Here is a 23,376-nt window from a genome sequence, read left to right as displayed (position 1 = left end):
CGTTTCATTCCGCTCAGAAACGGGCATTTTTTCCTAGTTTCCTAATAATTCCTAACATTCTAATTGCTTTCTTAGCTGCAGCAGCACACTGAGCAGAAGGTTTCAACGTATCATCAACGACGACACCTAGATCCCTTTCTTGGTCCGTGATTCCTAACGTGGAACCTTGCATGACGTAGCTATAATTCGGGTTCCTCTTTCCCACATGCATCATTTTGCACTTGCTCACATTAAATGTCATCTGCCATTTAGACGCCCAGTCTCCCAGTCTCGCAAGGTCCTCTTGTAATTTTTCACAATCCTCCCACGATTTAACAACTTTGAATAACTTTGTGTCGTCAGCAAATCGAATTACCTCACTAGTTACTCTCATCTCTAGGTCATTTATAAATATGTTAAAAAGCAGCAGTCCCAGCACAGACCCCTGGGGAACCCCACTAACTACTCTTCTGTATTGAGAATACTGACCATTTAACCCCACATTCTGTTTTCTATCTTTTAACCAGTTTTTAATCCACAATAGAACACTACCTCCTATCCCATGACACTCCAATTTCCTCTGGAGTCTTTCATGAGGTACTTTGTCAAGCGCCTTCTGAAAATCCAGATACACAATATCAACTGGCTCACCTTTATCCACATGTTTGTTCACCCCTTCAAAGAAATGTAGTAGATTGTGAGGCAAGATTTCCCTTCACTAAATCCATGTTGACTTTCCAGCTCATTTTCGAAAGAGATCGCCGGCGATCTCCCGACACACATCGGAAGATGGCCGGCGATCTCCTGAAACTGGCCAAATCGGTATAATGGAAAGGCGATTTTGGCCGGCTTCAACTGCTTTCCGTCGTGGAGCCGGTGAAATTTCAAGGGGGGGGTGTCGGTAGGGTAGTGAAGGCGGGGCGGCGGCGTGCTCACGAGATGGCCGGCTTTGCCCGATAATGGAAAAAAGAAAGCCAGCCTTGACGAGCATTTCGCCGGTTTTACTTGGTCCCTTTTTTTTCACGGCCAAGCTTTTAAAAGGGGCCCCAACTGACTAGATGACTACTGGAGGGAATCGGGGATGACCTCCCCTTACTCCCCCAGTGGTCACTAACCCCCTCCCATCTCCCCCCCCCCCCCCAAAAAAAAAAAATCAAAGTGCTCTTCAGGGATGTCCTAAATCAAAATTATTTTTGCTTGTCTTTTTCAGTAGTACCAGTGGGATTTGAACCAGCCACTTCTGGATTATAAGCGTGGTGCTTTAACCATTTGGCCACAGCTCCACTTACTTGGATGTGCCTCCCTTTTGATTATGTCCCTTCAGGTCTCTCTCAGCCAGTCACAGACAGGGGTCTCTCTCAGCCAATCACAGCGCATTTAGCTGTCTGTGATTGGCTGAGAGAGACCTGAAGGGCCATAATCAAAAGGGAGGGCTATCCAAGTAAGTGGAGCTGTGGCCAAGTGGTTAGATCACCGGTTTGTAAACCCAGATGTGGCTAGTTTAAATCCCACTGGTACTACTTAAAAAAAAGCTGTCCCTGCCAAGCACTTGGAGTTTTTTTCCACTTTTTTTGAAGCCGGCCATCTGTAAACCCAGCGATCTCAACATTTGATCTAAATGTTGAGATTTAGCCTGCCCCAACCGCATTATCGAAAGAAAAGATGCCCGGCCATCTTTTTCGATAATATGATTGGCACCGCCCCTTTGTGTAGCCGGCCCCAAAGATGGCCAGCCATATAGATGGCCGGCGCCATTCAATTTTGCCTCTCTTTGTCTCATTAATCCATGCTTTTGAATATTCTCTGTAATTTTGTTCCTTATAATAGTCTCTACCATTTTGACCAGCACCGACATCAGACTCATCGGTCTATAATTTCACAGATCTCCTCTGGAACCTTTTTTAAACATCGGCATTACATTGGCCACCCTCCAATCTTCTGGTACCACACTTGATTTTAAGGATAAATGACATATTTCTAACAATAGCTCCGCAAGCTCATTTTTCAGTTCTATCAGTACTCTGGGATGAATACCATCCGGTCCAGGAGATTTGCTACTCTTCAGTTTGTAGAACTGCCCCATTATATGCTCCAGGTTTACAGAGAATTCATTAAGTTTCTCCGACTCGTCAGCAGGCTTAGGACTGTTCCAGAATTTAAAAAGACATGGGAAAAGCATGTGGGATCGCTTAGGAACAGGAAGAATTAGGGGTTACAGAGGATGGGCAGACTGGATGGGTCATATGGCACCGGTATCCCACCCAAATCTTCCTCGGTGAAGACCGAAGCAAGGAATTCATTTAATCTCTCCGCTACGGCTTTCTCTTCTCTGATTGCCCCTTTTACTCCTTGGTCATCTAGCGGTCCAACCAATTCTTTTGCCAGCTTCCTGCTTTTAATATACCTAAAAAACATTTTACTATGTGTTTTTGCCTCCAACGCAATCTTTTTTTCGAAGTCCCTCTTAGCCTTCCTTATCAACGCTTTGCATTTGACTTGACATTCCTTATGCTGTTTCTTATTATTTTCAGTTGGTTCCTTCTTCCATTTTCTGAAGGATTTTCTTTTAGCTGTAATAGCTTCCTTCACCTCACTTTTTAACCACGCCAGCTGTTGTTTGGTCTTCCGTCCTCCTTTTTTAATATGTGGAATATATTTGGCCTGGGCTTCCATGATGGTGTTTTTGAACATCATCCATGCCTGATGTAAATGTTTGACCCTCGCAGTTGCTCCTCTAAGTTTTTTTTTTTCACCGTTCTTCTCATGGAAAAAAATAAAAGATGAATACACACTCAACACATGGAAACAAATACAAAGAAAATACAAATACGCAATAAGACAGACTAAAAGGTTCTACTATAAAACCAAAATAGGACCGGATTACAAGGACACGAAGAAATTATACCAACTCGTGAACAAACTACTAGACATCACCCCGGTCACCTCAACCAATACAGACATCCCATCTGCAGACAATCTTGCTAAATACTTCAATTAAAAAATTGCAAACCTACGTAAAACTCTACCTCAGGACAACCACTGATATCGAAAACTTCATCAACGGCTTGGACCCAACCCCTGACGAATAATACCCTACTGACCGAATCTTGTCAAACTTCGCTCTCCTCACTGCTGAAACAGTCACCCAGGTGATTAATAGGTTCTCAAATACTCACTGTCATTTGGATATCTGCCCCCACCGCTTCACAGCAGACCTCACATCCCACTTAAATTACTTGCTTCAACAAGGTCTCTTCCCTGAGGAAAACGGCAACATCCTACTCACCCCAATTCCAAAAGACACCAAGAAAAAAGCAAATGAAATCACCAATTACCACCCAGTAACATCCATCCCACTTGATGGAAAGCATAGTAAACAAACAACTCAATGATTATATAAACAAATTCACAATACTACATGAATCACAATCAGGATTTCGCCCACTACATAGCACCAAAACAGTACTAATTACTCTCCTAGCCAAATTCAAGCAGGAAATAGCAATAGGCAAAAGCATACTTCTCCTCCAATTCGACATGTCCAGTGCGTTTGACATGGTAAAACCATACAAATACTGCTAAGACTCCTAGATTACTTTGGGATTAGTGGAAACATACTTAAATGGATCAAGGGCTTCCTAACAACCAGAACATACCAAGTGAAATTGAGTTCAAACATATCACCGTGGAAAGCAGACTGTGGAGTACCTCAAGGATCATCACTATCACCGACCCTTTTCAACCTAATGATGACCCCACTAGCCAAGACCTTATCCAGCCAAGGCCTCAACCCTTTCATCTATGCAGACGATGTCACAATATATATCCCTTACAAACATGACCTGGCAGAAATCACCAATGAAATCAAGCTCAGCTTGAACCTCATGGACTCATTAGCAAGTGCATTCCAACTAAAACTCAACAGAGATAAAACACACTGTCTCAACATCTCATCCCAATACAATACATACACACACACCCAAAAACATAAACATCCCAGGCTGCACCCTTCCAATCTCAGATAACCTGAAAATTCTCGGCATTACAATCGACCATAACCTCTCACTGGAGAACCAAGTGAAATCTACAACAAAGAAAATGTTCCACTCAATATGGAAACTTAAATGCTTAAAACCATTCTTCCCGAGGGAAACATTTCGCAATATGATACAATCAATGGTACTAAGCCACGTGGAGGGGCATAATCGAATGCGAACGACTATCTCCATGGGCGTCTATGTCCGAAAACGGGTATGTGAAGAGGCGGGACAGACCATATTATCGAAAAAATGGATGTTTTTCAGCTGGGCGTTTGTTTTTTTTAGCGATAATGGAAACTAAAAACGCCCAGCTCAAAAATGTCCTAATTCGAGCCATTTGGTCATGGGAATGGCCAGGATTCGTAGTACACTGGCCCCTCTGATATGCCAGGACACCAACTGGGCACCCCAGAGGTCAGTGCGGTGAACTTCAGAAAAAGCTCCCACATGCATAGCTCCCTTACCACGGGTGCTGAGCACCCAACCCCCTCCCCCAAAACCCACTACCCACAAATGTACAACACTACAATAGCTCTTAGGGGTGAAGGGGTCACCTACATGTGGGTACAGTGGGTTTTGGAGACCTCCCATTTACCAGCACAAGTGTTACAGGTAGGGGGGATGGGCCTGGGTCCACCTGGCTGAAGTGCACTGCGGTACCCACTAAAAGTGCTCCAGGGACCTGCATACACGCAGGCCTCTAGGACTTGTTGCTGCTATATAACATTGGCACACCAGTTGACACCTGAAGACTAATCTCTCCGAAAACGTCCTTTATTGGAATAAGCACGCTTACTCACAGTTAACTGCAGATCAGAGGTTGTGCCCCACTGGCAACGAGTCTCCCTGGTACTGAGATGAGCAATAGGTCAGAGCTGGCAGAATGGTGTACAATACCCTCTTTCAGCAACATTCAAGGTAAGAACTAAGTTCTGTAACGTGGCTAACACGTGAAAGTGATCTAAAACTGGCTTACAAAAATGGCCACTACCTCATGGACTACCAGAAACAAAACAGGGCACACTCTGACCCAGTAAGCAGGGGGAAAAGCACCACGGGAGTAGAGCCTACCAACTACCAACATCGTGAGCATTTGCCACAAGCTAGTGGACTCACGGAGCCCAATACCCTACACCCACATAACAGAAAAGGTGTCACACTCACCCGAGAGCCACATCAGAACCAGGGAAAGGCTGTCAGAGGATAGAACACATTCTGCTGTCATGGAAGTGGGTACGGCATTTGAGGCTGGCATAAAGGCTGGAAAAATTTTTTTTAATGTTTTTTTTTGGGTGGGAGGGGGTTAGTGACCACTGGGGGAGTCCGGGGAGGTCATCCCCGATTCCCTCCAGTAGTCATCTGGGCAGTTGGGGCACTTTTTTGGGACTTGTTCGTGAAAAAAAAGGGTCCAAAAAAAGTGACCCAAAATTGCGGTTAAAAACGCCTTTTTTTTTTCGATTATCAGCTAAAGACGCCTATCTCTCCTCGGCTGATAACCACGCCCCAGTTCCAACTTCACCACGCCTCCGATACGCCCCTGTCAACTTTACCCATTTCCGGGACGGATTGCAGTTGGAAATGCCCAAAATCGGCTTTTGATTATACCGATTTGGGCGCCCACGGGAGAAAGAAGCCCATCTCCCGATTTGGGTTGCAATATAGGCGTTTTTCTCTTTCGATTATAAGCAGGATAGATTACTGCAATGGAATTTATGCGGGATGCAAAGAACAAATCATAAAGAAACTTCAGACTGCTCAAAACACGGCAGCCAGACTTATTTTTGGAAAAACGCAATTTGAAAGAGCCAAACCCCTCCGAGAAAAACTGCACTGGCTCCCAATCAAAGAACGTATTGCTTTCAAATCTGCACCCTAGTTCATAAAATCATCTACGGTGATGCCCGGGATACATGACAGACCTCATAGATCTACCAACCAGGAACACAACAAGATCATCACGAACTTACCTAAATCTCCATTACCCAAGCTGCAAAGGACTCAAATATAAGTCAACCTATGCATCCAGCTTTTCCTACATAAACGCACAACTATGGAGCGCATTACCAACAGCTGTGAAAACAACGTATGACCACCTAAACGTCCGGAAATCACTCAAAACTAACCTGTTCAAAAAGGCATACCCTACCGACCCAACATAAATGCCTACACCCTGCAACACAACAAAACCAAGGCTCGGAACAAACACAAAATAACTCTTCCTCTCTACAAAACCATAGCTCGTAATGGACATAAAATAACTCTTCCTCTCTACGATTCCCTAACGCGTCTGTCACATACAAACCTTATTCTACCTCGACATTACTTTGTATTTGTTCATACCGGAATTGGTGATTGCCTTTATGGTTCTATGTAAGTCACATTGAGCCTGCAAATAGGTGGAAAAATGTGGGATACAAATGTAACAAATAAATAAATACATTTTATCATAGTCTCCTTTTTTAAAGTTAAATGCTAACGTATTTGATTTCCTATGTATACTTACTTCAAACCTAATATCAAATTTGTTCATATTATGATCACTGTTATCAAGTGGCCCCAGCACCATTACCTCCCGCACCAGATCACGTGCTCCACTAAGGACTAGGTCTAGAATTTTTCCTTCTCTTGTCGGCTCCTGTACCAGTTGCTCCATAAAGCTGTCCTTGATTTCATCAACGAATTTTACCTCGCTAGCATGCCCCGATGTTACATTTACTCAGTCAATATCGGAGTAATTGAAATCACCCTACTACTACTACTACTATTTGACATTTATAAAGCGCTACTAGGGTTATCTAAAGGACAAATGTACAGTCAGTCAAATAGGGGTAGTCAAATTGGGGCAGTCTAGATTTCGTGAAAGGTATAAAGGTTAGGTGCCAAAAGCAACATTGAAGAGATGGGCTTTGAGTAAGGATTTGAAGATGGGTAGGGAGGGCACTTGGCGTAAGGGCTCAGGAAGTTTATTCCAAGCATAGGGAGAGGCGAGGCAGAATGGGCGGAACCTGGAGTTGGCGGTGGTGGAGAAGGATACTGAGAGGAGGGATTTGTCCTGTGAGCGGAGGTTTCGGGCGGGAACGTAAGGGGAGATGAGGGTGGAGCGGTAATAAGGGGCTGCACACTGAGTGCATTTGTAGGTAAGAAGGAGAAGCTTGAACTGTATGCAGTATTTGATCGGAAGCCAGTGAAGTGACCTGAGGAGAGGGGTGATATGAGTATATCGGTTCAGGCAGAATATAAGACGTGCAGCAGAGTTCTGAACGGATTGAAGGGGGGATAGATGGTTAAGTGGGAGGCCAGTGAGGAGTAGGTTGCAGTAGTCAAGGCGAGAGGTGATGAGAGCGTGGATGAGAGTTTGGGTGGTGTGCTCAGAGAGGAAAGGGCGAATTTTGCTGATGTTAAAGAGGAAGAAGCGACTGGTCTTGGCTGTCTGATGGATATGCACAGAGAAGGAGAGGGAGGAGTCGAAGATGACTCCGAGGTTGCGGGAGGATGAGGGTGTTATCAACTGAGATTGAGAGCGGAGGAAGAGGAGAAGTGGGTTTTGGTGGAAAGACGATAAGCTCGGTCTTGGCCATGTTCAATTTCAGGTGGTGGTTGGACATCCATGCAGCAATATCGGATAAGCAGGCCGATACCTTGGCCTGGGTCTCCACGGTGATGTCTGGTGTGGAGAGATACAGCTGGGTGTCATCAGCATAAAGATGATACTGGAAACCATGAGATGAGATCAGTGAGCCCAGGGAAGAAGTGTAGATTGAAAAAAGAAGGGGTCCAAGGACAGATCCCTGGGGAACTCCAACAGAGAGCAGGATGTTGCCCAGTTTGTTTGCATCCCGAATTGTCTGCATCCATCTGTTCATCCTGGCCAGGCGGACGGTAGTACACTCCTATCACTATCCTTTTCCCCTTTACACATGGAATTTCAATCTACAGAGATTCCAAGAAGTGTTTTGTTTCCTGCAGAATTTTCAATCTATTTGACTCAAGGATCTCGTTAATATACAATGCTACTCCTCCACCAATTCGATCCACCCTATCACTACGATGTAATTTGTACCCCGGTATGACAGTGTCCCATTGGTTATCCTCCGTCTACCAGGTCTCAGAGATGCCTATTATATCTAATTTTTCATTTAGTGCAATATATTCTAACTCTCCCATCTTAATTTTTAGGCTCCTGGCATTCGCATATAGACATTTCAAACTATGTTTGTTGTTCCTATTAACATCATGCTCAGTACTTGACAGTATTAATTTTGTCTGATTTTTATTTTTATTTAAGGACACCCGATCTACTATGGTCACTTTTGCAACCTCACTATCAGGATGCCGTATCTTCCCTGTTTTGGTGGTATCGTTGGAAGATACCTTAACCCGAACCATGCGCTTTTGAGCGACTGTCGGCCTCCCCCCATTTCTAGTTTAAAAGCTGCTCTATCTCTTTTTTAATTGGCGACGCCAGCAGCCTGGTCCCACCCTGGTTAAGATGGAGCCCATCCTTTCGGAATAGGCTCCCCCTTCCCCAGAATGTTGCCCAGTTCCTAACAAATCTATAACCCTCCTTCCTGCACCATCGTCTAATCCACGCATTGAGACTCCAGAGCTCTGCCTGTCTCTTGGGCCCTGCGCTTGGAATGGATAGCATTTCAGAAAATGCTACCCTAGAGGATCAGGATTTGAGCTTTCTACCTAAGAGCCTAAATTTGGCTTCCAGAACCTCTCTCCCACATTTTCCTATGTCATTGGTACCCACATGTACCAAGACAGCCGGCTCCTCCCCAGCACTATCTAAAATCCTATGGAGGTGACGCTTGAGGTCCACCACCTTCGCACCAGGCAGGCAAGTCACCATGCGATCCTCACATCCACCAGCACCCAGCTTTCTATATGCCAAATGATCGAATCACCGACTACAACAGCTGTCCTAACTGTTCCCTCCCGGGCAGCACTTGAAGACATATCCTCAGTGCAAGAGGATAGTACATCCCCTTGTGGGCAGGTCCAGGCCAAAGGAGTACTTCCTACTTCACCAGGGTGATGCTGTCCTTCTAAGAGACCTCCCTCCTTCAAGGTAGCACAGGGGCTACCAGACTGGAGGTGGGACTTCTCTACAACATCCTTATAGGTCTCCTCTATGTACCTCTGCTCCCTCAGCTCCACCAAGTCTGCTACTCTAGCCTCAAGAGAATGGACACGGTTTCTGAGAGCTAGGAGCTCTTTGCATCGGGCACACACATATGACATCTCACCAACTGGGAGATAATAATACATGTGACACTCAATGCAAAAGACTGAATAGCACCCCTCTCGCTGCTGGACTGCTGACTCCATTTTAGTGTTTTTGAGTTTTTCAATAATTTAAAACTTGCTACAGTATTAAGGATATTAGCCTAATATAAAAATGCCTTTTAGTTTATGTGGAGGGGCATAATTGAACGAAAACGTCTATCTCCATGGGCGTTTATCTCCGAGAACGGGTCCGTGAAGGGGCGGACCGAACCGTATTTTCGAAAAAAATAGACGTCCATGTTTTATTTGACAATTTGCGAGCTGGGCGTTTTTGTTTTTCAGTGATAATGGAAAATGAAAGCGCTCAGCTCAAAAACGAATAAATCCAAGGCATTTGTTCGTGGGAGGGGCCAGGATTAGTAGTGCACTGGTCCCCCTCACATGCCAGGACACCAACCGGGCACCCTAGGGGGCACTTTTACAAAAAAAAAAAAAAAAGGTAAAAGAGCTACCAGGTGCATAGCACCCTTCCCTTGTGTGTTGAACCCCCCAAATCCCCCTCAAAACCCACTGCCCACAAGTCTACACCATTACTATAGCCCTAAGGGGTGAAGGGGGGCACCTACATGTGGGTACAGTGGGTTTGGGGGGTTGGACGACTAAGCATTAAGCAGCACAATTGTAACAGGTAGGGGGGGATGGGCCTGGGTCCACCTGCCTGAAGTCCACTGCACCCCCTAACAACTGCTCCAGGGACCTGCATACTGCTGCCAGGGAGGTGGGTATGACATTTGAGGGTGAAAATAAAAAGTTGTGAAACATCATTTTTTGTGGTGGGAGGGGGTTAGTGACCACTGGTTGAGTCAGGGGAGGTCATCCCCGTTTCCATCTGGTGGTAATCTGGTCATTTAGGGCACTTTTTGGGGCCTTATTTGTGAAAAAACAGGGTCCAGGAAAAGTGCCCTAAATTCTAGCTACAAACGTATACTTTTTTTCCATTATCGGCGAAAGGCGCCCATCTCTCCTCGGCCGATAACCACGCCCCAGTTCCACCTTCGCCATGCCTCCGACACGCCCCCGTCAACTTTGTACGCTTCCGCGATGGAGTGTAGTTGAAAACGTCCAAAATCGGCTTTCCATTATACCGATTTATTCGTTTTTGTGAGATAAACGTCTATCTCCCGATTTGGGTCGAAATCTAGGCATTTTTCTCTTTCAATTATAAGGTGGATAGTATATTTTATGATTTATTAAGTGTTTCCTTCTTAGATTTTAATGAAATGTATTTAAAACTCTGTAAGAGCACTCCTTGCTTGTTACCCTAATTATTACAATAACTATAAATGAAGAGTTGTCCTAGGGGTGGGTGGGAAGACTAACTAGATCCTGCAGTGCCTGCTAGATTCTATCTGTTAATGCTGTGGTACAAAGTTTTTAAAACTAAGTGGAAAAGACAATTGAGATTAGTTGATAAAATTGTTTTTTATATTTTTATTTTGCCTAACACTAACCTACAATTCCCCCTTTAAACCCCAGTTTTTAAGTTCCCAAAACAAAATAGCGTTCACTTGCCAGAGAAATGTCCTCCTCTCTCGGAACTTCTCAGAAGGCTAAATTTGTAGATGACCTCCATCATTGCAACTCTTTAATATCTACTATTTGGTCATTTCACTTTTGATAAGGAGGTTTTTGATTGGTATTAAACCGCTGAGAGACCAAAGTGGGGATTGCAGTTTGGGCCTGTCAGTTCACTTTTTTAACATTTATGCTGGGGCCTGCGTAGCAATTCAACAGCATTGCAGGTGGAGACAGCGATAATTTATTGGAGAGAACTGAACTATGGTAAGCTCAAATGGCATCTAAGATGACCAAGAAAGTCATAGAGAAAGCTCATGGAGGATACCCTAAAATGAAAGAGAGGAGTGCACCCCCATCCTCCACAGCAGTCTCCAAGTGGGCAGCTGAGATAGCAGTGGAGGTGTGGCTGGCAGTGGAACACGCTATAGAAAAACAATTATAACAGATTATAGATAAACTTGATTACAACTTTGACAAAAGAGCTTCAAGTGGCTCAACAATGAGTGGGGAATGCATAGAGATCAGCACAGGAGGCCTCTCGGGAAGTTAAATGCCTGAAGGAGATGGTGAGCAGATTGGAAGAGAAAGTAGATGACCTAGAAAATCACTCCCACAGGAATAATTTGAGGCTAGTTGGCCTACCTGAATCAGTGCTGGAGGCTGAGCTACAAGGCTTTTTGGAGGCCTGGTTCCCCAGAGCCCTACAGCTCCAAAGTATGGCGGGTCCTCTAAAAATTTAGTGAGCAGATAGGTTGGGCCCTAAATGGACTGCTACAGACTGCCCGAGAGTTGTGATTTTAAAACTTCTCAATTATCGTCACAAAATGGAGATTCTGTATTCCCTAAGAGGGGGTAAGACATTGGAGTATGACGAGAGGAAAATTGGCTCTTTTGTGCTGCAACATTTGACAGATTGAGTGTTAGGCTTAGAAATTTCATGCCAATAGCATGGGAGCAGAATTTATTTGCGCTTTGGCACCTGAATTTTCTTCTACAGGCTCGATCTCTTGCCACCCTGGATTCATATTAGTGTACTGTTGCAGCCCTTGCTTTGGAGGGAATTGATGTCCTATTATAAGCAAAATCCAAATATTAGTGATCTTTTACCATTAAGGGGGAATGCGGATTTCAGTTCTGGACTGGAGCAGGGTGTATTTAGCTGCTGGCAAGAGTTGGGCATTACTTTGATTGAATATTTACTTAACGAGCAGGAGCGGCTTTATTTCTCTGGGGAGATGCAACAACAGATGACATTGTGTAGGGAAGACTATTTTGCTTATAAGCAATTGTGTCATTATTGTGCAGGATTAGATGAAAAGGCATTATATACTGGTTTGGGAAAGAAACTGAGGGGAGATGCATTGGGGGGAGTGATAGTCTCTTGGTTACACAGAGTTTTACTGATGCTTGTGCCACCTCAGGATTATGGTCCCTCACAGAAGCTTGGACTAAAAATTTGGGATATCAATTGGAGTGGGTGGAGTTTTGCAAACTAATCGGAGAAATCCCAAGGAAGGTGTTTGGTGTTGAGTTACAGGAATGTCAATACCGGTCAGTACACAGAGCGTTTTTTTCATAGCTTCAGGCTTCTAGAGTGGGTTGTGTTGCCACGTCGCCTTGCTTGAAGTGTGGCTGGACAGACAATACACTGCTCCATGCTACATTACAATGCCAACACAATACACAATAATAGACAGCATAGAGTGTAAGCAAAGATGGAACATATACAGGCTTATTTTCGAAAGAGAAGAATGCCCATCTTTCAACACAAATCAGAAGATGGGCGTCCTTCTCCCAGGGTCGCCCAAATCGGCATAATCGAAAGCCGATTTTGGCCATCCCCAACTGCTTTCCGTCGCAGGGACGACCAAAGTTCAAGGGGGGCGTGTTGGAGGCATAGCGAAGGCGGGACTTGGGCATGCCTAACACATGGGCGTCCTCGACCCGCAATCGAAAAAAGAAGGGTGTCCCTGACAAGCACTTGGATGACTTTACTTGGTCCTTTTTTTGTTACGACCAAGCCACGAAAGGTGCCCGAACTGACCAGATGACCATCGGAGGGAATTAGGGATGACCTCCCCTTACTCCCCCCATGGTCACTAACCCCCTCCCACCCTCAAAAAAATTTTTTAAAAATATTTTTTGCCAGCCTCTATGCCAGCCTCAGATGTCATACTCAGGTCCATCACAGCAGTATGCAGGTCCCTGGAGCAGCTTTAGTGGGTGCAATGCACTTCAGACAGAAGGAACCCAGGCCCATCCCCCCACCCACTTGTGGTGGTGGTAAATGTGAGCCCTCCAAAACCCACCTGAAACCCACTGTACCCACATCTAGGTGCCCCCACTTCACCTGTAAGCGCTATGGTAGTGGTGTACAGTTGTGGGTAGTGGGTTTTGGGGGGGGGCTCAGCACACACTTTAAGGGAGCTATGCACCTGGGAGCAATTTCTGAAGTCCACTGCAGTGCCCCCTAGGGTGCCCAGTTGGTGTCCTGGCATGTCAGGGGGACCAGTGCACTACGAATGCTGGCTCCTCCCATGACCAAAGGGCTTGGATTTGGTCGTTTCTGAGATGGGCGTCCTCAGTTTCCATTGACGCTGAAAATCAGAAACGACCAAGTCTTAGGACGACCATGTCTAAGTTTGACCTAAATTTCCAGATTTGTGCGTCCCCGACCGTATTATCGAAACAAATGATGGACGTTCATCTTGTTTCGATAACACGGGTTTACCCGCCCCCTCACGGGGACATTTTGCGAGGACGTCCTCAGAAAAACTTGGGCGTCCCTTTCGATTATGCTCCTCATAGATAAGATGGAGTACAGGAGTAAGAAAATAAGGGACTAGTTAAAGACAGTTGCAAATGAGGCCAGAAAGATGCTTGAACATTATCTTGGCTAGGGTAGGAGTGGATAAACATGTTCTGTTATAATATGTGCAGTTGGTGTCATTTACTTCTTCTGTTAAAGGCCTGGTTGAAGAGCAAGCTTTCACCTGCTTCCTGAAGTAGAGATAGTCTTGTGTTAAACATGTAAAATCATAAGGTCTTTAAAAAGACTGTGCATATAGAAATTAATGCACTATGTGGTCGCCGAAGGTATCGGAGATGCAAAAAAAGTACTCCAAAAGCGTGAGAGGTAGAGTGGATGCCTGTACTTTGTGAATGAGCATCCATGCTACCTCTCACGCTTTTGGAGTACTTTTTTTGCATCTCCGATACCTTTGGCGACCACGTAGTACATTAGTTTCTATATGCATGGTCTTTTTAAAGACTTTTTTGCTTTTTTCACCCGGCATTATCATTTGACACCAATTACTCATTGCCAGACTCTTGAGGCAGGCACGTTATATACTGAAACACGGTGCCATGTCGAGGCTAGATCATTGATTTTACATGTATTGTGAAATGTCGATTTTTAAGTACTGATATTATTTTCCTGTATATTGTTTTACATATATTGGATTATAGATAGTGAATTTATGTTTATTCTATTTATATATACCCCAGAGCAATAAATATTTGATTTTATTAATCCAGAGGTTTGTCTAGCCTTCCTTAGTTCCAACTTCCTTTGTACACTAGAGTATTGTAACCATGCTGGCCTAAGGAACAGAAGCTAGGTCCAGGAATCAAAGCTGGGTTTCTTCCCATGAGTCAACAGACCAGCATCAGGGAGGAGCCCTCTCTATCCAACTGCTAAAAGTCATAGACCAGTCATTATTTGGCATGTTTTTAAATGCCGATCATTGACGGCATTGATTATTTATTTATTTGTAGCATTTGTATCCCACATTTCCCACCTATTTGCAGGCTCAATGTGGCTTACATTTGCCATAATGGCGGTTGCCATTTCCGGGTAATAGAATTACAAATTGTATTGCGTTAAGGTGCATACATACATGGTAACATACATGGAACATAACATATATTATCCGGGTCTAACTAGACTGCTGCTGGCCACGCTCACTTTTGTGGTCAACATTCATTCAGGACTGCATAAGTGCCTGTTAGTTTCTTTCTTGTCAAGTTTCTTTCTTTCCCTTCAGCCCCCCCTCTCAAACCCACCCCATCAATTCTGACCCTCCCTCCTGTACCCATCTTGTACCTCCTCCCCCATCAATTCAGAGCCTCCCTCCTGAGACTGGACCTCCCTCCCCAAAGACCAGGCTTCCCCCCTGAGATCAGCCTCTGCCCTGAGGTTGGCCCCCACCCCTGATACCAGTTTCCCCCCCCCCCCCCCCCAGGAGCCTACCTACATCTCTGGTGGTCCAGTAGAGGTATTCTAGACAGGAGCATTACCTGCTTGTTCCTGTCCTTAGTGGCTCCATGTGATAAAATGGCTGCCTTGAGCTCTAGTGGTAGTTTCATGGTACTACCGCTAGACGTCAGTCTTCCATATATGCTGAATATTGCCAGCGTCGGACTTTGCCCTCAGATCACCCCTTTCCTGCCCACTTTGTAAATATTTATTTTATTTATTTATTTGTTACATTTGTATCCCACATTTTCCCACCTATTAGCAGGCAGAATTTGGCTTACTTTAGTACCATAAGGCATTCGCCAGCTGGTAAAGAACAAATACAAAGTGGAGTTATGGTAGAATAAGGTTCATGTGTTACAGACACATTTGGGAATCATAGAGAGGAAGAGTTGCATTATGTCCATTACTAGCTTTAGTTTCCTTGTGTAGTAGGTTTCAAGCATTTAAGTTGGGTCATTAGGGTATGCCTTTTTGAGTAGGTTAGTTTTTAGTGATTTCCTGAAGTTTAGGTGGTCATATGTTGTTTTCACGACTTTTGGTAGTGTGTTCCACAGTTGTGTGCTTATGTAGGAAAAGCTGGTTGCATAAGTTGTTTTGTATTTGAGTCCTTTGCAGCTTGGGTAGTGGAGATTTAGGTATGTTCTTGTTGATCCGATTGTGTTTCTGATTAGTAACTCTATGAGATCTGTCATGTATCCCGGGGCTTCGCATTAGATAATTTTGTGGACCATTGTGCAGATTTTGAAAGCAATACGTTTTTTGATTGGGAGTCAGTGCAGTTTTTCTCAGAGGGGTTTGTTGCTTTCAAAACGCGTTTTTCCAAATATAAGCCTGGCTGCCGTGTTTTGTGCGGTCTGTAGTTTCTTTGAGTTGTGCTTTGCATCCTGCATAGATACCATTACAGTAGTGTACATGGCTTAATACCATTGATTGTATCAGGTTGCGATATGTTTCTCGCAGGAAGAATGGTTTCCACATTGTGTGGAACATTTTCTTTGTTGTAGATTTCACTTGGCTCTCTAGGGTCAGGTTTCGGTCGATTGTAACTCCGAGGATTTTCAGGCTGTCTGAAATAGGGAGGGTGTAGTCTGGGGTGTTTATATTTGTGGGTTTGTTTGGATTGTATTGGGATGTGAGGATGAGACAGTGTGTTTTTTCCGTATTGAGTTTTAATTGAAATGCGTTTGCCGATGAGTCCATGATGTTCAAGCTTAGATTGATTTCGTTGGTGATTTCTGTCAGATCATGTTTGTAAGGAATGTATATTGTGACATCATCAGCATAGATGAAAGGGTTGAGGCCTTGGCTGGCTAAGGACTTGGCTAGTGGGGTCATCATTAAGTTGAAGAGGATTGGTGATAGTGATGATCCTTGAGGTACTCCGCAGTCTGCTTTCCACGGTGAGGATATGTTTGTATTTGATTTCACTTGATATGTTCTACTGGTTAGGAAACCCTTGATCCAACTAATTATTTTTCCACCAATCCCAAAATAATCCAAAAGTCTTAGTAATATATTGTGGCTTACCATGTCGAATGCACTAGACATGTCGAATTGGAGAAGTATGCTTTTTCCTGTTGCTATTTCCTGTTTGAATTTGGCTAGGAGAGTAGTTAATACAGTTTCAGTGCTGTGGAGGCGGCGAAATCCTGATTGTGATTCATGCAATATTGAGAATTTGTTTATGTAATCAGTGAGTTGTTTTGTTACCATATTTTCCATCAGTTTGACTACCAGTGGAATAGATGCTACTGGGTGGTAGTTTGAGATTTCATTTGTTTTCTTCTTGGTGTTTTTTGGTATCGGGGTGAGTAAGATATTGCCATTTTCCTTAGGGAAGAGACCTTGTTGGAGCATGTGGTTTAGGTGGGATGTGAGGTCGGCTATGAATAGCTGATTAGTGCTGATATTCAGTGGCACTGCTTGTTTAAGTGCCACTGAATATTGGCGACTGGCCCCTAGAGCATGATTTAAGCAGGCAGGAGCCTTTCCTAACCAATTAAATTGCTTTCAATATTGAAATGAGAGTTTTTCAAAAATTGATAAAAAGAACACATACATGTGCATATTCTGAAATACCAACATACACATGTATATGCTAGTACACACATGTTTATATTGCTATGTTGGCCCCATTTTTATTTTAAATGTATATGCTAGCAAAATGGATGGTTTGCTGCACATAACTGGCACATTACATATCAATTTCTGAATGTATTTGTATTTTAGAACAGACTCTACACTGGCAGAAACTGTTGTAAAATTCTAGTGGAACTTGATACATCCTGACCTGGATGTCTCAATTATGATTTAGGTGTTCTATCTAAAATGTACCTTTAATTGTTCAACATGTCTTACAGTTTGGTTTGAATTTTATTAATATTTTTATTTATCATTTATACTGTATCATTTGAAAGTGTGGGATATAAATGCCTAAATAAATAAATAAATAAATATTTGATGACATGATTCAAAAATTGAAATGTACATAATGATGATACTTGGTTTGCCTATGAGGTCATGAAACCAATGAATTGCAACACTTTTCATGGTACAGTACTATATCCTTTTAAAAGCTCTCACAAAGTGCAATGATGCTAGCTTTGTCTAGGACTAATTCAGCTTCTGAAGCTGTTTGCTAAAATAGTCTGGATGTGATTTCTGTGGCATGTATTTTTCTGTGCTAGGTCACCAACAGAACAATTTTTGTATGATGTATGACATTTGGAAATTCCCCTCCCCTATCATCCAAAATTAGAACAATTTGTATACTGTGCGATTATTTACAAACTCTGATACTATATACTGTATATGATATAGCTACATAAATAACTAATAATAATCATCATCATAATGTTACTGTCTTGGTAGGAATCTTACGCTATGCTAAATAAATATGAGCTTTTGGTGGCAAAAGAAGAGATGGAGAAGGTGGATACTCTGCGCTACACTTGGGAGAAGTTGCTAGTCCGGGCAAATGAAGTGCAAAATGAACTGGTTGCCTTGCAGCCAAATTTCAGAGGTGAACTTATCACCACTGTGCAGAGCTTCATTGAGGATTGCACGAATTATTACTCAGATTATGAGAAGGTATCCCATTTAAACATATTTCATCTTTTCCCAGTGACAGCTTAATGAGACAGAATTTTATCATGCTAATATTAATCTAGTTTTGATTTTCTGGTTCAAGGTACATTGTTTGATGTAGTGGAAGCCATGCAACTAAATGATGAAATATTTTGGGGGCAGTTCTATAAGCAGGCATCTCCTTTTTGGCGTCCTAGTGTCTATTCTACAACCTCATCTGGGCACTCAGATTACATTATAGAATACTAGTGTAACTTGGTGTTGGTGTGCCTAAAAATGTATGTGCCCACAATTGCACCAGCCATAGACCTGGCATAATTATGGGTGCCTAATTTGGGCAAGGATACACATAACCTACAGTAATCTGTAAGTGGCATGTATATGTGGCAGCACCATCCATGCCCTTCTCATGCTCTACCCATGTGAATGCTTGCCTTGCATTTACATGATATAACATTTATGTGCACCTTTACAGAATAGCACTTAGTCACATTGCTGCCACCTATAGACATGTGGAAGTAGTGTGTAAAAGTGAGTGTCCAGTTATAGAATTGCCCTTCTTGTGTCCTAGTCTGATATTGTTTTCTTTTTTTTACCTCTTGCTTTATGTTACCTACGATCCCATTCAAACATTTTCATTAGCTGTGCTGAAATGACTTTACTCCATTATGCTGAAGACAAGATATGAATCAAGTTTTGACAGTATACTGTTTTTTTTTTCCACACGAGGATTCTTCCATACTCAGGAAAATTGCTGCTTGCTATTGAAGATAGATGTCATTTTTCTCATAAAAACAAGCAACATGTTCTGTTTTTCAAATGAAAAAGCTTCCATTCATGTCATCAGGTTTCAGATTCAACCCCGATGCTCTGGTGAACATTTATGTAAAACTTCAGTGCCACATACCATTGCTACTCTGTGATGCTGGTTTACACACTAACTATGGGATACTGAAGGAGCTCAGAGAGGTCCTGGCGGGACCTCTTAAAGATTTATTTAATAGATTTTTAGAGACGGGAGAGGTTCCGCGAGATTGGAGACGAGCGGATGTGGTCCCTCTTCACAAAAGTGGAGACAGGGAAGAAGTGGGAAACTACAGACTGGTAAGTCTCACGTCAGTGGTAGGAAAAATAATAGAGTCGCTGCTGAAAGAAAGGATAGTTACAGGACCCAAGGCAACATGGCTTTACCAAAGGAAAATCTTGCCAAACGAATCTTATTGACTTCTTTGACTGGGTGACCAAAGAACTGGATGAGAGATGTGCGCTAGATGTAATCTACCTGGACTTCAGCAAAGCCTTTGATACGGTCCCCCACAGAAGACTCGTGAATAAGCTGAAAGGGTTGAATTTAGGACTGAAAGTGGTGAACTGGATAAGAAATTGGTTGACCTACAGGTGGCAGAGGGTGGTGGTAAATGGAATCTGCTCGGAGGAAAGGCAGGTCAGCAGTGGAGTTCCTCAGGGGTCGGTGCTGGGTCCTATTCTGTTTAATATATTTGTGGGATGTATTGCTGAAGGGTTGGAAGGAAAAATGTGCCTTTTTGCAGATGATATGAAAATAGCCAATAGATTGGATACCCTGGAGGGATTAAAAACGATGAGAAGGGATCTCCGAACTTTAGAAGAATGGTCGAGGGTCTGGCAGTTAAAATTTAATACCTATCTATCACAAATAGGGGAAATTATTTAAAGTTAGAGTACAATATTTTAGACAATCAATACCAAAGTACTCCAACTTAGTTATTTATAGTTTTTTAAAATGAAAAATAAATGTGCATTTATCATCCATACATAAATATAGTTCCAAGGGATACCTTGTCCACCTTTCACACCAACAGTCACCCTCATAAATCCAGTTTTACCACTTCTTATATGCTAAGCAAATCATATTATTCACAATTACTAATTGCTATTATATATTATAACACTTTGCAATACATATATCAAAGATAAAGTCAGCTTGCTCCACATAACAAAAAGACAACATTCAGTTTGTCAATGTATATATCGCCAAATGATATTGATGGCGCAAAACATGTATCAGAAACCGAAAGCAAAAAGTCATGTTATGTCAACTGGAAAAAGTTCAGCTTGCAATGTTGCCAGAAACAGCTCCAAAATGGCCACAATAAGTAATGCTGAATCCTACAATTTATCCAGTCATCGACATTGCAGTACTTAAACTGAATGTTATGCTGAACTGCACAGATGGCTGCAGTGCCAGGTTTGAAGACAGCTTCCTATGGAACCACTTTACATAACCAAATCGATTATGTTGCGTCCCTCTAGTTCCTCTATGCGAGACCGCATTTCGTTGTTTACTTCGTCAGGAGGAACAACACCCAGTACCTTCTGGGACAAACATCACAGCAAGACTCTCCTGGACCTCAAACCAAGAAGTGTAGAGTGATGCACTTGAGGTGCAGAAACCCAAAAGAGAGATACCTGATAGGAGAGGAGAGATTAGTAAGCTCGACTCAGGAGAGAGACCTTGGGGTGTTGGTGTCTGAGGATCTAAAGGTGAAGAAACAATATGACAAGGTGATGGCTGTGGCCAGAAGGATGCTAGGCAGCATAGAGAGGGGCATAACCAGCAGAAGAAATGAGGTGCTGATGCCCCTCTACAAGTCGTTGGTGAGGCCCCACTTGGAGTATTGTGTTCAGTTTTGGAGGCCGTGTCTTGCTAAAGATGTAAAAAGACTGGAAGCGGTGCAAAGAAAAGCTACAATAATGGTATGGGATTTGCATTGCAAACCATACAAGGAGAGACTTGCTGACCTGAACACATATACCTTGGAGGAAAGGAGAAATAGGGGTGACATGATACAGACGTTCAAATATTTGAAAGGTATTAATTCGCAAATGAACCTTTTACGGAGACGGGAAGGTGGTAGAACTAGAGGACATGAATTGAGGTTGAAGGAGGGCAGAGTCAGGACTATTGTCAGGAAGTATTTTTTCACGGAGAGGGTGGTGGATATGTGAAATGCCCTCCCGTGAGGTGGTGAAGATGAAAATGGTAATGGAATTCAAACATGCGTGGGATAAACACAAAGGAATCCTGTTTAGAAGGAATGGTTCCATGGAATCTTAGCAGAGATTGGGTGGCGACGCCAGTAATTGGGAAACAAAACGGGAGCTGGGCAGACTTCTACGGTCTACGCCCTGATCGTGACTGAATAGATAGGGATGGGTTGAAGTGTAAATTTTAAGGGGCTTCGACATTAGCTTCAGAACTTAGTACAAGAACAATACTGGGCAGACTTCTACGGTCTGTGCCCTAGGAAAGGCAGGGACAAATCAAACTCGGGTATATATATAAAGTTTCACATACCATGGAAAATGAGTTTATCTTGTTGTGCAGACTGGATGGACCGTATAGGTCTTTATCTGCCGTCATTTACTATGTTACTATGGTCAGGGTCAGGAGGTTGTTCTAGGGGATCAGGTAGCCGGAAAGATGTTTGTGGGGTGTCATGGAGGGAGAAAGATGCTGGACCTGGTTTGTGTGGGGGAGGGGTAAGGAGGGAGAGGGAGGAAGGGAGAGATGCTAGGCCTGGTGGAGGGTAAAGGAGGAGGAGGGAAAGAAAGGGATTCTGTACTTGGTGTGGGGAGGAGGGAGAGGAGAGAGACAGAGGTACCCGGATCTATTAGGGTGGAAGGGAAGGGAAAAGTAGAGATGCTATAACTGCTGTTGGGGGGAGGGGGTGGAGAGATGCTGGACTTTGTAAGAAGAGACGGGGAGTGAGAGGGGAAAATGTTGTACCTGGGTGTGCCAGGATGGGAAGACAGTGCAGGGAGAAAGAGGGAAAAAGAAAATGTGCGCCTTTCCCTGGGTTGCATCTATACATAAGGAAGTAGGTAGATTGAGGACAGCTGATTGAGACTGATGGTTGATTGAATATTGTCAAACAGACACCCATTCTATAGATTCAGCTTCAATCCTCTGCCATTGTTCAAAGTGAAAATATGCATGATCCTTTGCTTCAAAAATCTATGCAAAGCCCTCCAGTTAAAAAAAAAAAATAGGGCTTTGTGTTCCAGTGGGAAGGATTTGAAAATTACTCTCTGAATTATAATTAAACATAGCAAAGATTGAGCTAAAAAATAAGTATATTTTTTGTTAAAAATTTTTTTTTAAGCCTATTTGCTTAATTTCTTTTCAGAATGGACCAATGGTAGTTGGAATTGCACCTCAAGATGCCAGTGACAGACTTATCATGTTTCAGGTATAATTATGTTAAAATATTTTCTAAGGGGCCCTTTCACCAAACAGTGGTAAAAAGTGGCCTTAGTGTTCCCTTATGCGGATCATTCCCATGCACTAAGGTCATTTTTACTACTGGGGTAAAATGATTGAAATTTTTATTTTGGGTATTAATCGCCATGCACTAATTTTGCCATTAGATTGTGGCCATTAAAACAGATTAGTGTGTGAGCCCTTATTGCCAACCATTATGTAGGCGGTAAGGACTCACGTGCCAAGCACGGTTAATGTATGGCAATCTAGCTGCACTAACCAATTAGCGCAGAAAATGCCCACACCACCCCCAGACATGCCCCCTGCGCAAAAAAATAAATGCAATTTTTTAACGCGTGGGTAGTGCGCGTACATCTAGAAAATACTGTGAGATGTCTATGCGTGCCCCATGGTATGCCATTTTTTGCTACAGTAAACACTCGTTAGTGCTTAACACAGCTTTTTAAAAGGGCCCCTCAATTGTTTAGAATTTGAGGTCGTCTTTTACTAAGGCACGCTCCCGTTTTTAGCGCGAGCTAAAATTGTGGGTGCGCTAAACGTTATAGACGCCCATAGGAATGCATTGGCATCTCTAACATTTAGTCCATATACACAGTCATGAGCTGTGTTAGGCACGATCTTACAGAATAGTGCCTAGTACACTTTTGTGTGATACTGCCAATTCCATATCGTCTCACCAGACCAGACCAGCCCAGATGCTTGAGTTATGTTCCTTTACCATCAGGTGGAGGCTGAGAACTGTGATGTCACATTATAAGACCTCTGTGCAACCTGCTGACACTCAAACGGAAGCAGATTTGCTCGTTCTCCTTGGCAGAATACCTTAAGTCTTTAAAACAGGCTGGGTATCATGCAGTTTTCAAGATTTGTAAATTTTCCATTGGATTCAGGTCTGAACTACTAGTATTTATTTATTTATTTATTTTCTTATATAC

The 23,376-nt window shown here is 43.2% G+C and overlaps 1 protein-coding gene across 1 annotated transcript in view; it reads left to right on the top strand.

Annotated features, from left to right (window-relative positions):
• DNAH5 (dynein axonemal heavy chain 5) overlaps positions 1-23,376 on the top strand; it is a 925,453-nt gene that overhangs the window by 213,344 nt on the left and 688,733 nt on the right. The window contains 2 exon segments of the mRNA XM_030220396.1: positions 17,962-18,180; positions 22,347-22,409. Coding sequence (XP_030076256.1) covers positions 17,962-18,180; positions 22,347-22,409 — 282 coding nt within the window.

This window comes from Microcaecilia unicolor, chromosome 1 (assembly GCF_901765095.1).
Source record: "Microcaecilia unicolor chromosome 1, aMicUni1.1, whole genome shotgun sequence".
Classification (NCBI taxonomy): Eukaryota; Metazoa; Chordata; class Amphibia; order Gymnophiona; family Siphonopidae; genus Microcaecilia; species Microcaecilia unicolor.
This window is presented reverse-complemented; position numbering and strand designations above follow the sequence as displayed.